General features: G+C 40.7%; 1 protein-coding gene across 1 annotated transcript in view; it reads right to left on the reverse strand.

The window, feature by feature from the left end:
• Positions 1-663: 663 nt before the first annotated feature.
• Positions 664-17,310, reverse strand: part of LOC118761523 — a 47,095-nt gene continuing 30,448 nt past the window's right edge. The window contains exon 4 of the mRNA XM_036499530.1: positions 664-992. Within this exon, the coding sequence (XP_036355423.1) occupies positions 679-992 (314 nt within the window). The 3' untranslated portion in view covers positions 664-678. The remainder of the gene's footprint in view (positions 993-17,310) is intronic.

The following is a 17,310-nucleotide window of genomic DNA, read 5'->3' on the forward strand; positions in this document are numbered from 1 at the left end:
GCACAAAGCCACCTCCCTCAATACTACTCCCCACTCATTTAAGGAATTATGTCCCGCAAGTTATTTGGTGACCTCACAACTGCCGTTGCCACATAAAGAACACCTGGTAAAGTGGTTGACATTAGGAAGAGCATCCAGCCATAGAACCATATCAAAACATACAGTAGGGCTTGCAAGCTCTTATTAAACCATCCAGACCATACCAGCACGGAAAATGGACATTAAATGATATTGATGATGATGATGATGATGTATACATATACACATCTATGTATCTGAGTTGTTTCATCTTTGTATTTCTTTCTCACCACTTTACAACCAACTTAAATTTATTTGTAACCTGATGGGACTCCAACATATCTTCACTACCTTCTCTTCTCTCTCCTATTCCACATGGGCATCCAGTGTAGTGGTTAAGAGTAAACTACTAACCCCAAAATTCCAAGTTCAATTCCAGGTAGTGTCTTGAATAAATAATAATAATAACAATAATAACATCAACAAAAATACCTTAGGAATGAGAACCCAGGGCTGGGTTCAAAATTCCACCAGGACACCCGATGAGGGCTGGAGAGTAAATCAGCCGAAACGTAGTAACACAAAACAAGATGAGAATACATATCTGTACAATGTAAATAATGCAGAGAATAAAATCACACAATGAATAAAAAAAAATAATTACTTACCAAATACTGTAATATTGAACATGCTTGTATGGAGACCAGTACTGCAAATAATGCTCATGTTGTCTTCAGCTAAACTGACATTGGTTATACTCAATGTGCAGATTTTCTCTTGGCAACTAGTTTCTTGACGGCTACCAAAATATTTAGGCCTATTTTGGCTATTTGCTCCAAGGTATTTAGCAATAACTGTTCCATTTCCAGTATACCAAACTCTTCTACCACCCTCAACATTGCATTTCAATGTGAATTTTTTATCCTTTATGGCATTTGGTGTTTCAAAACTTGGGTAAAGATTCCCATTGTCATCTAAAAGACAAATTATTACAAAATAAATCAAACATTATTCACCAAATGAGAGAACCTTTTTAATATAATAAAACAAGGCTATTTGACTGTAGTCCATGTGTAAAAAGAAAAACAAAGAAAAAACAATAATATGGTACAAATATAACATGTAAAGAAAAGATTTCTTTTATTCTGCAGAATACAAAACAAAATCAGCTAAAACACATTGGAAGGTATTTTATGGTGTAACAGGTTAAGAAGAAAGGTTGTGAACAAATATCACAGTAAAATAGCAAGTGACAACACAATCATCATCATCATCATCGTTTAATGTCTGTTTTCCATGCTGGCATGAGTTGGACAGTTTGACGGAGGACTGGCAAGCCAGTAAACTGCGCCAGGTACCAATGTGATCTGGCAGAGTTTCTACAGCTGGATGCCCTTCCTAACACTAACCACTCCAAGAGTGTATTGAGTGCTTTTTATGTGCCACCAGCTGGGAGTCAGTCAGATAGCACTGGCATTGATCATGATTCAGATGGTGCTTGTTATGTATCACCGGCATGGGACCCAGTTGGGGGCACTGGCTTCAAGCACCTTTGGATGGTGCTTTTTACATACCATCAGTGCGGGACTCAGTTGGGGGGCATTTCTGGTTAATGCTTTTCATGATAACTTGGAGGTTTAGTATTGTATTAATAAAAGGAAAACATCCCTCGCAAGAACATAATGTTACTTTCCAGTTGAATAATATTGACTAGTTATATAATTAATAATCAGCCTGTCAGATCTTACATGTGTTTTTGCAGGTATGCTAAAGAACAATAATAAACCTGAAGTGAAGAATAAGTATATAGTGTATGAGTTTATTTGGCAAAAAAAAAGAAAGAAAATAAAGATCATCCTCAAATATAACAATAGGTGCAGGAGTGGCTGTGTGGTAAGTAGCTTGCTTACCAACCACATAGTCTTGGGTTCAGTCTCACTGAGTGGCACCTTGGGCAAGTGTCTTCTACTATAGCCTCGGGCGAACCAAAGCCTTGTGAGTGGAAACTGGAAGAAGGCCATCATATATGTGTATATATATATATTCAGTGTGTGTGTGTGTGTGTGTGTGTGTGTATATGTTTGTGTGTCTGTGTTTGTCCCCCAACATCGCTTCACAACCGATGCTGGTGTGTTTACATCCCTGTAACTTAGCAGTTCAACAAAAGACACCGATATAATAAGTACTAGACTTGCAAAGAATAAGCTCTAGGGTCAATTTGCTCGACTAAAGAAAGTGCTCCAGCATTGCCACAGTCAAATGGCTGAAACAAGTAAAAGAGTAAAAGAGAGATATCTATTTATCTATCTACCAGCCAAAATTGCAAAGATAATCTGGAAATCGACTGAGGAAGGAAAACTCCGAATGAACAGTCCTTGTTTTCTTTGCATCATCTATCTGGATGTTTTGTTGTCCCTTTTTTGTATCACCTAAATGTCTAGATGTTTTGCGTTCTTGTCCCATTTTGTATTTATATATATATATATATAACGGGAAGGTTTACGAAAATAAACAAAAGACGAAGGCAGGTTTACAAAAATATATATCATCATCATCGTTTAACGTCCGTTTTCCATGCTAGCATGGATTGGACGGTTCAACTGGGGTCTGCGAAGCCAGGAGACTGTGCCAGGCCCAGTCTGATCTGGCAGTGTTGCTACAGCTGGATGCCCTTCCTAACACCAACCACTCCGTGAGTGTAGTGGGTGCTTTTTATGTGCCATCTGCACAGGTGCGAGACGAGGCTGGCAACGGCCACGTTCGGATGGTTCTCTTACATGCCACCGGCACTGGTATCTCAGCTACAATTTCCATTGATGTTGAGAGATTTCAATTTCGATTTTGATTTTCATTTTGATTTTGATTTTCACTTGCCTCAACAGGTCTTCACAAGTAGGGTTTGTGTCACAAGAAGGAAAGGTATGCATAAGTGGACTGGCTACGTCCCAGGTAGGGGCCACGGGTTATGGTCTCACTTGTCCTGCCAGGTCTTCTCACGCACAGCATACTTCCAAAGTCTGGGTCTCTTGTCATTTCCTCGGTGAGACCTAAAGTTCGAAGGTCGTTCTTCACCACCTCATCCCGGGTTTTCCTGGGTCTACCTCTACCACAGATTCCCTCAACCGCCAGGGTGTGGCACTTTTTCACACAACTATCTTCATCCATTCTCGCTACATGACCATACCAGTGCAAACGTCTCTCTTGCACACCACAACTGATGCTTCTTAGGTTCAACTTTTCTCTCAAGGTACTTACACTCTGTCGACTATGAACACTGACATTACACATCTATCGGAGCATATTGGCTTCATTTCTTGTGAGCTTACACATATCCTCAGCAGTCACGGCCCATGTTTCACTGCCATGTAGCATGGCTGTTCGTACTCATGCATCATACAGTCTGCCTTTTGTTCTGAGCGAGAGGCCTTTTGTCACCAGCAGGGGTAAGAGCTCTCTGAACTTTGCCCAGGCTATTCTTATTCTAGCAGTTACACTTTCAGCACACCCGCCCCTGCTACTGACTTGGTTGCCTAGGTAACGGAAGCTATCAACTGCTTCTAGTTTTTCTCCCTTGAATGTGGCGGAAGTTGGTCCCTGCGCATTTTCAGTGTTTATTGCTCCTGAGCATCTGCCACATACCAAAACTATCTTCCCAGTTAGCCTTCCTTTGACATTGCTGCACCTCTTATGTGTCCATAGCTTACACTTAGTGCATCTTATAGAGTTTCTACCTACACCATTTCTACAGATTGAGCAGGGCCATCTACCTGAAGGCGTTTGTGATTTGCCTGCCTTCCTACATATTAAGACTTTGGTTTTAGCTAGGTTGATTTTAAGGCCCTTTGGTTCTAATCCTTGTCTCCACACTTGAAACTTTGCCTCTATTTCTAATAGTGACTCAGTAATTAGAGCAAGGTCATCAGCGTAGAGGAGCTCCCAGGGGCATCCTGTCTTGAATTCCTCCGTTATTGCCTGGAGGACTATGATAAATAGGAGGGGGCTGAGGACTGAACCTTGGTGGACCTCTACCTCTACTTTGAATTCTTTAGTGTACTCGTTGCCAACCCTCACCTTAGTTACAGCGTCTCTGTACATGGCTTGCACAGCTCTCACTAACCATTCATCTATCCCTAGTTTCCTCATTGACCACCAGATAAGGGATCGGGGGACCCTGTCAAAGGCGTTCTCCATGTCAATGAAAGCCAGGTACAGGGGCTTATCCTTGGCTAGGTATTTCTCCTGCAGCTGTTTCACCAGAAATATGGCATCAGTGGTGCTTTTTCCTGGCACGAAACCAAACTGCATCTCATCCAAGCTGACTCTCTCCCTAATCAGTTGGGCTATGACCCTCTCCGTAACCTTCAATACCTGACTTAACAGTTTGATACCTCTGTAATTATTTGTATCTAAAGCGTCACCCTTACCTTTGTAGCAGTTGACTATTATGCTGCTACACCAGTCATTGGTATGACTCCTTCGTGTATCACCTGGTTAACTATATGGGTGACTAGGCTATAGCCGACACTACCAGATATTTTAAGCATTTCTGCAGTAATTCCTGATGGGCCTGGGGCTTTCCCTGTCTTCATACTACTAATTGCCTTAACTACTAAGGAACTGTTAACTCAGATAGCTGGTCCCTCTGTTGCGTCGACATTCAGCAGACTCTCTTTATCCCATTCATTTTCCTTATTTAGCAGCCTCTCATAAGGATGTCTCCAAACCTCTCTCTTTGCATCCTCATTTAGCGCAAGTGAACCATCATCCATGTGAACACATTTCTCTCCTCCCACATCACGATTCTCTCTCACACACTGTCTTGCAACACGGAATACCTCAAGTCTTTGGTCCTCACAGTGCAGAACATTGGCAAATTTTTTCTTGTCTGCTTCCCCTCTGGCTAAATAAACCTGTCTCATAGCTTCTCTTTTGGTAGTCTGATACAATTCCCTGCTACCACCATTTTTCCAGTCCCTCCAAGCCTGTCTCTTTTCTCTAATAGCCCTGTCTACAACATTGTTCCACCACCACGTTATTTTGGATCGAGAGGGGACTTTGCACCAGCCATATATCTGGTCCGTGGCTCTCAGCAGGTTGTCCCTTAGAAACGTCCAGTTGTCTTCTACCCCCTGTGAAGCTATATCCCCTTCTACTTTGTCAAAGGCTTCAAGTAATATGTCCCTAAGTCTCTGTTCATTTGCAGGATCTTTAAGCTTCCAGATCCTTCTTCTCCAAGTTGGTCGTCTTCTGGTCGTCCTCTTAGTCCTGATCCTAAAGTCACTAACTACCAGTCTATGTTGTGGGGTACATTCTTCGCCTGGGAAGGTTTTGGCATTTATAAGCAGCCATCTTTCCGTTTTCCTGGCAAGGATGTAGTCAATTTGGCTGGTATGTCGGCCCGATGGGTAGGTGACTAGGTGGCTGGTAGGTTTCTTGAAGTTAGTGTTGCAAACCATAAGATCATTTGCATCGCAGAACTCCAGCAGCCTGGTTCCCTCGTCGTTGCGGGAGCCATAACCATAGCCCCCATGTACACCATGGAAGCCTCCAGCATGTCGTCCAATGTGACCATTGAAGTCACCAGCCACAAAGCGAAGGTCTCTGTCGCTCGACAGTAGAGTGTCATAGAATCGGTCTTTCTGTCCATCGGGTAGCCCCAGGTGAGGGGCGTAGGCCGATATAATGGTTGCTAATCCATGATGAAGCACTAATCTAATCTTAAGTATTCTGTCACTTACTCTGATTACCTCAATTACCTTATCTACCCATTTTTCAGCGAGAAGTATACCACGCCTCCAACCCCGTCAGTGTTTCCTGCCCAGAAAATCTTGTACTTGTGTTCTTTGCATATATATATATATATATATATATATATATATATATACACACACACTAACACAGTATTTTGGGGTATATAAGACACACACCAATTTTAGTTGGCCTAATCTACAAGAAAGAAATTACAGCTAACCCAAACTAAATATCTCACACATTCATATATAGGAATCACAGAAAATTTGGACTAACATCTTTTGGTAGGATAAGTTACAATAATTATCTTAACACTACCAAATATCCCCACTGACCTCCACTGCTACCAGTATTGTCCATCATTAATAATATTAACCAAGTCTACCCAAAGCCTGAGCGTCAGCATATAAGGACAGGGCAATTTCTGAGGGAATTTTTAAGCAAAATGTGTGCTTTATATGCTGGAAATTATGGTATATATATATATATATATATATATATCTAAATACACAAACATACACATACCTATCAATGATAAACTTATACACATAATTTGCTTATATCTTTTAAGAATAAAAACACTTTGAGAATATAATAACATTATGCAGTCACGTGTGGGACAAGACCAGTTGTCAACTGAGTCTATCATAAATATTGCCCCGTTACCTTCCTTTAACCAGGAAGGTGGCTATGGTGAAACATTGTGTATGGTGGATTCATTTGAAAGGCTTAGAGACAAATACTTTTCTCTCTGGCCAACCTGTCATCAACTTTTTTAAGTAATACTTGAAAAGGAAGGTGAGAGTACAGAGGGAAGTTTTGTCTAATGAAAAGTTTAATAAAAGGTGAGTGAATGTAGCAAAGATGGTATGTATGAATGATGAACCCACTTTGAGCATGAACCTATTTTTTTTGAGGTTACCATGGATTTTTTTCATAGGCTCTTCTTTCCATGGATAATCCTAGTCAGTGTTATATTTTCTCCCCCTTTTGGGGATTTCTACTAAGACATTACCTTGTTATCTTTTTGTGTATGCATCTCAAACTGTTTTCAATCCCTCTTGATCGGTTTTGAAAAGAAAAATTCTACATTGTATTGTCGCCCCTGTGTTCAGCCCTGTGTTGCCTAATAAAGAAATCTATCTTTTCTTTCAATCATTAGATTATGGCCATGCTGGGGCACCACATTAAAGAATTTCAGTTGAATGAATTGATCTCATTATCTATTGCTTTAAGTCTGGTACTTATTCTATCAGTCACTTTTGCTGAACTGCTAAGTTATAGGGAAATTAATACACCAACATTGGTTGTCAAGTGGGTGGCGGGGACAAACACAGACACAAAGACATATATATATGTGATGGCTTTCTTTCAATTTCTGTCTACCAGATCCACTCACAATGTTTTGGTTGATGAAACCATACTAGAAGACATTTGCCCAATGTGACACACAGTGGGATTGAACCTGGAACCATGTGGCTGGGAAGCAAAATTCTTACCACCAGGGCATCCAGCTGTAGAAACCATACCAAATCAGACTGGAGTCTGGTGCAGTGCCTTGGCTTACCAGCCCTGGTCAAACTATCCATCCCATGCAAGTATGGTCAGTGGATGTTAAATTTAAATGATGATATATATATATATATATATATATATATATATATAACATCATTTAACGTCCATTGTCCATGCAGGCATGGGCTGGACAGTTTGACTGGGCTGGCATGCTGGAAAGGCTGCACCAGACTCCAGTCTCATGTGGCATGGTTTTCTATGACTGGATGCCCTTCCTAACACCAACCACTCCAAGAGGGTAAAGGGTGTTTTTACGTGCCACCGGCATGGGTACCAGTTTGCGTAACAATGGTATCTGCCACAATTGCGATTTTGTTTGGCTTGATGGATCTTCTCAAGCACAATATAATGCCAAAGGTCTTAGTTATCATCTCCATGAGGCCCAACACTTGAAAGAAACTCAGCCAACTTGCCTCTGTGAGGCCCAACACTTGAACAGAACTCAGCCACTTTGCCTCTGTCGGGCCCAAAACTTGAAAGGAATTCAGCCACTTTGCCACCATGAGGCCCAATGCTCGAAAAGACCTCAGCCAACTTGCCTCTGTGAGGCCCAATGCTTGAGAGGAACTCAGCCACTTTGCCTTTGTTTAGGCCCAATGCTCGAAAGGAACTCAGCCACTTTGCCTCTGTCAGGCCCAATGTTCAAAAGATGTTCTTTATGTGCCACCAACACAGGTGCACTTAGCTTGATGGGTTCTCTCAAGCAGAGTACATCACCAAAGGTTTTGGTCACCAGTCATTGTCTCTGCAAGGCTCAAAGTTTGAAGATCATGCTTCACCACCTCACTCCATGTCTTTCTGAGTCTACCTCTACCACAGGTTCCCGCCACAGTTAAAGATTGGCACTTCTTTTCACAGCTGTCCTCATCCATACGCATCATGACCATACCAGCACAGTCGTCTCTCTTGCACACCTCATTCCTCTTTCTCTCAAGATGCTTACACTCTGTCAAACATGCACACTGACATTGCACATCCAGTGAAATATACTGGCTTCATTTCTTTCAAGCCTATGCATATCCTCAGCTGTCAAAGTTCATGTTTCACTGTCATGCAACAAATCTGTTCACACACACGCATCAAACAATCTGCTTTTCACTCTGAGAGAAAGGCCCTTCATTTCCAGCAAGGGTAGGAGCTCTCTGAACTTTGCCCAACCCAATCTTATTCTAACAGCCATACCCTTGGAACATCCACCTCCACTACTAACTTGGTCACCTAGATAATGGAAGCTATCTACTACCTCTACCATGCCCATCTGGCAGTTGATGGAGTTTATTTTCTGCACATTTTCAGCATTTATTGTACCTGTGCACCTTCCACATACAAAAGTTAGTTTCCCCTGTTAACCTTCCTCTGATGTTGCTGCACCTTTTATGAGTCTAAAGCTTACACTGGGTGCATCTGATGGAGTTTCTAACAACACCTTTTCTACAGGTTGAGCAGGATCATCTAACTGAAGGGATTTGTGATTTCTCTGCCTTCCTACTACCTGTGACTTTTGTTTTCACTAGATTAACTCTAAGGCCCTTTAAATCTAGATTTTGCTTCAATATCTAGAACTTCATCTTTAGTTCAAGTAGTGATTCAGCTATAAGAGAAAGGTAATCAGCATAGAGGAGCTCCCAGGGGCAGCCTGTCTCAAATTCCTCTGTTATTGTTTGGAGGACTATGATGAATAATAGGGGAGTGAGCACTGATCCTGGGTGAACCTTTACTTGTACCCTGAATTATTTGCCTGCCCTCACCTTACTGGTAGTGTCCCTGTACAAGGCTTGTATGGCTCTCACCAACCACTCGTCTATCCCTAGTTTCCACATTGACCACCAGATAAGGGATTGGAGGACTCTGTTAAAAGTTTTTTCCAAGTCAACAAAAGCCAGGTATTTCTATGGCTAGGTATTTCTCCTGCAGTTGCCTTACCAGAAATATAGCATCAGTGGTGCTTCTACATGGCACAAACCCAAACTGCATCTCAACTAAATCTCTCCCTAATTAATTGGGCTACGACTCTCTGTAACTTTCATCACTTGATCCAACAATTTAATACCTCTGTAAGAGTTAGCACTTCCTTCTCTAAGCTTGGATTTGAAATCGAATCCAAGAATCATCGGTCGTCAAATACCAATGCACGTTTAGGCGCGAAATTAAGATCCCTTTGTTCTGACAAAAGTGATTGATCGTTTCCCTTTGACCTCCGACCTGAGCCATGTCAGGCGAAGTTCAAGGGGACGAACGATGACCTACTTAAACAGTAGCTCTGTTGCGATATATCTATTTTTCTAGCTGTTTGAGATTTTATAAATAGAAAGGGAAAAACGACTAGAAAGAGACAACCGGAGCTGACACTCAAGCAGACACCACTACGCGTTTCGGAGACGACTAGAGAATATGCCTACAGGTTACGGTTCTGAATGATTACTCACACACACACACACACACACACACACCACACACACACGCAAACATATTCTTCTTTAATATGTATTCTGTACAAGCAATGCGTAGCATTGCTTACAAAATTTATGTAGTGTAAATATTAATCCATGTAAATAAATCTCTATTTAATCATGAAACAACTTATGTATTTATTAATACACACACACATCCACTACACCTCTGAAATTATTTCTATCTAAGGCATCACCTTTACCTTTGTATCAGTTGACTATGGTGCAGCCACACTAGTTATTAGGTAGGACTTCTTCATGAACTACCTGATTTACAATACGGGTGACTCGACAATAACCAACACTGCCAGATATTTTAAGCATCTCAGCAGTGATTCCTGATGGGCCAGGAGTTTCCCTGTCTTCATAGCCTTAATTGCTTTGTCTTCTAAGGTACTGTCGATTCATTCAGGTAGCTGGTCTCTCATTTGGGTTGACATTTGGTAGACTCTTCTCGTGCCATTCATTTTCAACATTCAGCAGTCTTTCATAATAGCATCTCCAAGCCACTTTATTTGCAGACTCATTAAAAATAAGTGCTCATCATCCATGCAGACACATTTCTCCCCAATGACATCAGAATTTTCTCTCACACACTGTCTTGCAATCCAAATACTTCAGTTCTTTGGTCCTCATGACACTGAACATAGGCAAACTTCTATTCTTCTTCCCTCTTGGCTAGATATACCTGTCTCCTAGCTTCCCTTCTGGCTATCAGATACAGTTCCCTGTTTCTTTGCTCTAATGGCTCTGTCTACAGTATTGTTCCACTGCCATGTTACCTTAGGTCCAGAAGGGACTGTGCACAAGCCACAGATTTGGTCTGTGGCACTCAGTAAGCTGCCTCGCAGGAATTCCCAGTTGACCTTTTTGTCACAAGTTTGTAGCTCCTCCTCCCATTCACCAAATTTCTCAATTAGGGTGTCTCTAAATCTCTGACCTTAAGCTTCCAAATCTTTCTTTTCCAGATTGGTCTGCTTCTTGCCTTCCTTCTAGCCTAGAGTCTAAAGTTGTTAATGACTAGTTTACGCTGGGTGGGGGTACATTCTTCACCATGGAGGGTTTTTGCATTTAAGAGCAACCATGCATCCCACTGTCTAGTGAGAATGAAATCGATCTGGTTGGAAGAGTTACCTATTTGGTAAGTTATTAAGTGGCTGGCTGGCTTCCTGAAGTTGGTGTTGCAAATCAAAAGGTTATTTGCATCACAGAACTCCAGTAGCCATGTTCCCTCTTCGCTTCAGGACCAAATTTCATGGCCCCCATTTACACCAAGGAAGATACCAGGCTGCCGTCCAACAAGCCCATTGAAATTCCCAGCCACAAAGATAAAATCATTGTCACTGGTCTTTGATTATTCTGCAGAAGAATATCATAAAAGTGGTCCTCTTTTTTACTTAGTAGGCTCGCTTGTGGGGCGTAGGCAGATATAAATGTAGTCTGCAAGACTAGCCTGAGCTTAAGTACTCTATCGCACACTATGACTACCTCTATGACCTATTTCACTGCAAGAAGTATCCTCATACCACCTACTCTGTCATTGTTACCTTCCCAGAAGATTTTGTACCTATGTGTCTTGCCTGTGAAGAACCTGGCAGAAGCTCCTCTCTTGTATGCAACATACATAAACATGCCTCCATTCAATCATTTCTACAATCACGTTAGACCAACATTTCAAAGTGCCTACAGTTACAGTGCCAACTCTGAAAACTGGGAAAGGGATGTGGGAGGGAACATGGGAAGGAGAGATGTTATTCGGCACCTGCAAAGAAGGTTCCATGATCATTTGATAACAGATATATCACAACAGTTGTTCTTGTTTTTAACCTATCATCATTCAAACAAGTTAAAATTGTTGCCTCTACTGGGGGTGACAGTAAGGTAAGCATTGTAATATAAGCATTACTGCAGCGGAAAAATATTAATATATATAAAACTGAGAATGTGTGTCTGTCTGTGTGTTTCCCTAAAACTTGAGAACTACACAACCAATTCCATTCAAATTTTACACATGCCTTACTTAGGGTCCATGTAGTTTCATGGGCAAAAAGAATGTTCAACTTCTTGCCTAGAGCGAGCCCATAGCACTATCATATCTTCTCCACTATTTCAGTATTATGTGTTAAAAGTGAAACAAACATTTCTCTATTTTATGTCAGATACTTTCACTTTAACAATAAAAATAATAATAACAATTGAATTATATGTAGTAAGTAATAATTAAAATCAAACTAAAGTATAATATAATCGTAACATAAAAGTAAAAATAGCATTGGTATAAAATTGCATCAATGACTTGAACTTGAATAAGTGGTTTCACATGAATGGGAATAAATTAAAATAAAATTAGCGTGCAGAAATGGAATAGTCCAGATGGATAATAAAATATTAAACTAAAGAAAAGACTATTGTCTATAAAGTATACAATGTAGAGAAAAAAGAAGATTTGAACACATGGAGGAAAGCACCTTCGAAAAGTGTCTTGGTGCAACTATGAAAGGTATCTAACCAGTGACGGTAAATTCGCCACAATAGAAGCAAGGTTCGAGTCAACGGAGCGTGCAAGGGAGTACTCGACTCGAACTTGCAAAGTGGAAATATTTTACTTTTACCTTTATATCTGGGACGTAGGACGTCCCGGAAAAAAAATTTTAAATGCACCCCCCACCCCACCCCACCCCAGAAGTAGAGGTAGGCTGGATTGTAGCCACACTTCTATACAAGAGGGAGGACAAGATACAATTGATTGAAATTACAAGAGACGGGCTAACAATTCCAGTCTGTTATATATTTTGAGCATTGTATCACTAGCGATATCAAGATATAAATTTGTATTTTGTATTTTATGTGTAGATGTATATATATAGATGTACCTGTAATATGTACACATATATATACACATATACACGCACTAGCACTATGACCCGGCAACGACGGGTCTTTAATGCTAGTATAGCTATAAATATGCCAATGTTAAATTAAGTCAGTAAATAATGGACTGCTATTCGGTTGGGTTAGTCAAATACATATATATATATATATATACATATAGATAGATAGATATATATACTAGCAGAGATACCTGGCGTTGCCCGGTTACATTCAATTGAAGAATTAGACTTTTCTGTTGTATATATATGGATACACACACACACTATATATGTATATTAAAATATATATACATGAAAGTACATGAAGTTTGTTAAAAAAAGGGGGATCATGTATATACCTCCTGGCTGTTGAGATTATAACACCTCGTTGTAAACAATGTTCCTTGTTTTTCCTTGTGGAGCATATACAAAAAGGTTTCTTTTGGTTCCTACTCTTGAGCAGCCAGCATACAGTTGCCCATGCGAGAAGGAGGGCTCTTCCAAGAGAAGACCTGCTACAGAGAGGGTTTGACCCTGAGATTTGTTAATGGACATGGCAAAGCTGACATGAAGGGGGAATTGCAGTCTTCTGAATGTAAATGGAATTTCTGCTCCTGATGGAGTAAGAGGAATTCTTGGAATAAAGATGTCATCATCTTTTCCACATCCAGAAAGAATAATTGCCTCGATAACGTGTGACATCATTTTCTTTATCACCAGCTGTGTTCCATTGCAAAGTCTTGGTGGTTGATTAATTTTGTTAACAGCGACATTTTTTGGAGCTAATATTGCTCTTTCACACAGCCAATTGTGATTTTGGTAGTTTTGTGTGAAGTTGGAAAGACTTTGTTTTTGAGGTCATCCACAGAATTAACAACAGAGGAAAATGACCACACTTCCATTTGTCCTGCAGCATCGAGAGGCATCTTGCCTTCACCAAGTGTCAAAATGTCCTGTGCAAACTTTGTGGACATTTTGTCGCCATGTAGCTGAGCTCTCATGTTAGTAGTGAGACTGAGAATTGTAACATGATGCCACAGGGTAGAGGACTTTAGGTATGCTTAGACTTCATCTGCTCTAGTGCCTTTCGGAATGACAGGAAGAATTTGCCTGAAATCACCTGACAACAGAAGCGTTACACATCCCATTGGAGCCTGACAGTCTTGGATGTCTTTCAGGGCTCTATCTAATGCTTCCAAAGCTCCCTTGTGAGCCATAGTGCACTCATCCCAGACAATTACATAACACATTTAAAGTACTTGTCCCTGACCTGAGCTTTTGTTGATGTTGCATGAAGGCATTTCAAATGCTGCTAAATTGAGAGGAGTTTAAAAGTTAAGTGTGCTGTCCTGCCACCGGATAACAAAGTAGCTGCAATGCCAGAGGAGGCTACAGCTACTGCAATGTCCTGATGCTGCCTAACTTCTGCAAGGAAAAGCTTTGTAATAAATGTTTTTTCTGTCTCTCTAGGAGCATCGAGGAAGAAGATTCGTTGGCATACACTGTTAAGAATAGTTCTGTAGGCCTGCAGCTGGTCCGGAAATAATTTAGGCTCATTTTCAACAATGTACTTTGAAAGCGCTTGAGTGTCGTAGGTTGTTTCACAAATTACAGCAGTGGGAAGGCTATTTGACCCTGACCTGAATGCTTGTGGCAGGCCATACGTCAACAATTCCTTTCCACCCAGTTTAGTAATTCTGTCTTCAATGTCAATGAATGTTTTGTTATAGATTTCATTGCTGATACCCTCCATGTCAGGATAGAGCAGTTGAGCTTAGCACTGAAAGTCTTCAGCCAGGTTGTCTCTATATTTGAGCCATAGAGTGGCCGGATCACACAGTTCGCATGCCTGTAGTAATAATTCAAATAGTGCCCTGAGACTTTTAGGTGATTGTGATAAAGCAGCCTCTCCTAAAGTTGCATCCCATTGTGCACCATCTTCTAACAGACCTTGTGATAGCAGGCTTCTCTGTATGTTGTGCAGACATGTCCATGAACGGTTTTTAGGGCCTGGAAAGACGTTGGCCCTCTGACCTCATGCAGTAGTAGACAAAGGTAGAAGCACTCTTGTTGAGTGGGATGCACTGTGTATACTTTCCCAAGGCAAGTGTGAAACTTAATGCCAGGGTATCCATGAACATTTTGACCGTGGGGCCCATTTTTTTTCATTTCAAGTGTAGTACGATGGAATCTGTGGATACAGCACGGTTTGAGAAAATGGATCCACTTGACAAAGCTTGAAGAATGCAGTGAGTGTGCTATCCCTTGGTTCCTCTGCCAACAGAGAAGCATTAGCATTGGTAAAGTACACTCTTTGACCATTTTCCAGGTGCACTGCAAGCTGTTGAATGGCGGGGTGTTGTTGGTGAATTGGAAACCAAAGATGCGCCAGAAAGCCTCGTTGCTACTTATGTACCGTCCCACCTGATAATGCATCACCTCATCCTGGCAGTATTCTTGTTGATGTCCAAACATTGCAGTGTCAGAACCCTTGTTTACATATTTGCAAACGTACTTGATGGATTTAATGGAGTTGCAAAACTCAACGTTGATGTGGGCATTGAAAGTCTTTGACAGGAGTGGGCAGTATGGAACAATCCATCTATTATCAATATCGTGCTGTCCGATAGTTGCTGTGAAACCTCCGTCTTCTAGTTTTCTGCGTCTTTATGATGGATACCCATCAGCACCTGAGTTTCTTGTAGGAACCTCCTTGGAAATCCTTTTGAACATATGCTGTCCCTCAAGCATGGTGTGTTTATGTTGAATCCACGCCCACATGGACCATGTACCATGTTTGCTTTAACTATTTCGTATAGTTCTTTGTCTAAAGCTGGATCAGGAAGTTCTGCAGAGATTATGTTGTCGATGTCATTTGAATTGATCTTCGCTGAGAGCCAAAGCAGGATATGAGCATGTGGAAGGCCCCTTTTTTGACACTCGATTGTGTACATGTCACTGTATGGGCCCAAAAACTTGCCCTTTTTGTATGAGCTCCATGAGAGAGATTAACTTCAGATGGAAAACTTGGGCATTGAGATTCCGGTTCGAATGTAAGGCAGGTTTGAAAGTGTTCCCAACAGTTATTAGTTGTAGTGGTAGAGTGTTTATGCCAAATATGTACGTATGCATGAATATATATATATGTATGTATGCCTGTATATATGTACAAAATCCACTGAGAAGGCTTTTGTTGGTCTGAGGCTACAGCAGAAGACACATACCAAGTCACCACAGTGGGACTGAACCCAGGACCATGTGTTTGGAATGTAGTTTGTTACCACACAGCCACACCTGCCCCTATGTATGTGGTGTGTGTGTGCATATGTGTGTATGGGTAGATATATTATGCATGTATATATGTGTATATATATGTGTACATATTACATGTACATCTATATATATACATCTACACATAAAATACAAAATACAAGGTTATATCTTGATATCGCTAGTGATAACAATACTCAAAATATATAACAGACTGGAAATGTAGGTCCGTCTCTTGCAATTTCGATCAATTGGATCTTGTCCTCCCTCTTGTACGGCTGCAGTGAAATTCATTTTTGGACTTTCTTCTATCGAAGGCATTTTAACAAAAATGCTTCCATAAAGACGGTGAAAATATTGTCAATTTCCCCAAACAGGGACACAATTCAATTTTTAAACAATAACCAAAGCCCCTTCTCCGAAAGCGGGGGGGTTATGGTTTACAATTATTTAACAAATGCAACACAACAACGTTTCCCTGATGAGGAACCAACAAACGTGATTACAATAGCCAAACAATAATAATAATAATAACAACAAACCTTTTTAATTTATCCCCATTTATGTGAAACCACTTATTCAAGTTCAAGTCATTGATGCAATTTTATATGAATTGCTAATACACACACACACACATAATAAGGGTGAAAAATTGATTATTAATTTGATTAATATGAATTGAAAACCAGTGGTGTAGCATATAAGACCATAGCGGATCTTCTAGTAAAATGGATGACCATTGTTAATGGTTCATCCCTGTTATATAATACTTTCACTTTAATAGTTTCAGTATTAAAGTGAAAGTGTCTGCATTACAAAGAGAGATGTTTTGTTTCACTTTTAACACGTAATACTGAAATAGTGGAGAAGATATGATATTGCTGTGGGGTCGCCCTTAAGTAAGGCATGTGTAAAATTTGAATGAAGTTGGTTGTGTAGTTCTCAAGTTTTAGGAAAACACACAGACACACACACACACACACAATCTCAGTTTATATATATATATATAGAGAGAGAGAGAGAGAGAGAGAGAGAGTGAGTGAGTAAGAGGTGAGTGAGAGGAAGATGGTTTGGGAGGGAAGGAAGGATGAAGGTATGTAGATTTTCTGGTGTGCAGAAGTGAGGCAGTGCTCTGTGAGAACTTTCGGTATAAGGGAAGAGTTTACTGGTATATGAGAAGAGATTACCACTATCGAGAGAAGGGATTTCCAGTACAAGAGAAGGGATTCCAGTACGAGAGAAGGGACTTCTAGTACATGAGAAGGGATTTCCGGTATAGGTGGTGGGGGCAGGAAAGGGTGGGTGCATCACTAACAGAAATGGAAGAAACGGCTAGCTTTTCCACAAGAAAATTGAAACACTGAAGCAAAGAATGA

The sequence above is a fragment of the Octopus sinensis genome, unplaced genomic scaffold, assembly GCF_006345805.1.
Source record: "Octopus sinensis unplaced genomic scaffold, ASM634580v1 Contig14648, whole genome shotgun sequence".
Classification (NCBI taxonomy): domain Eukaryota; kingdom Metazoa; phylum Mollusca; class Cephalopoda; order Octopoda; family Octopodidae; genus Octopus; species Octopus sinensis.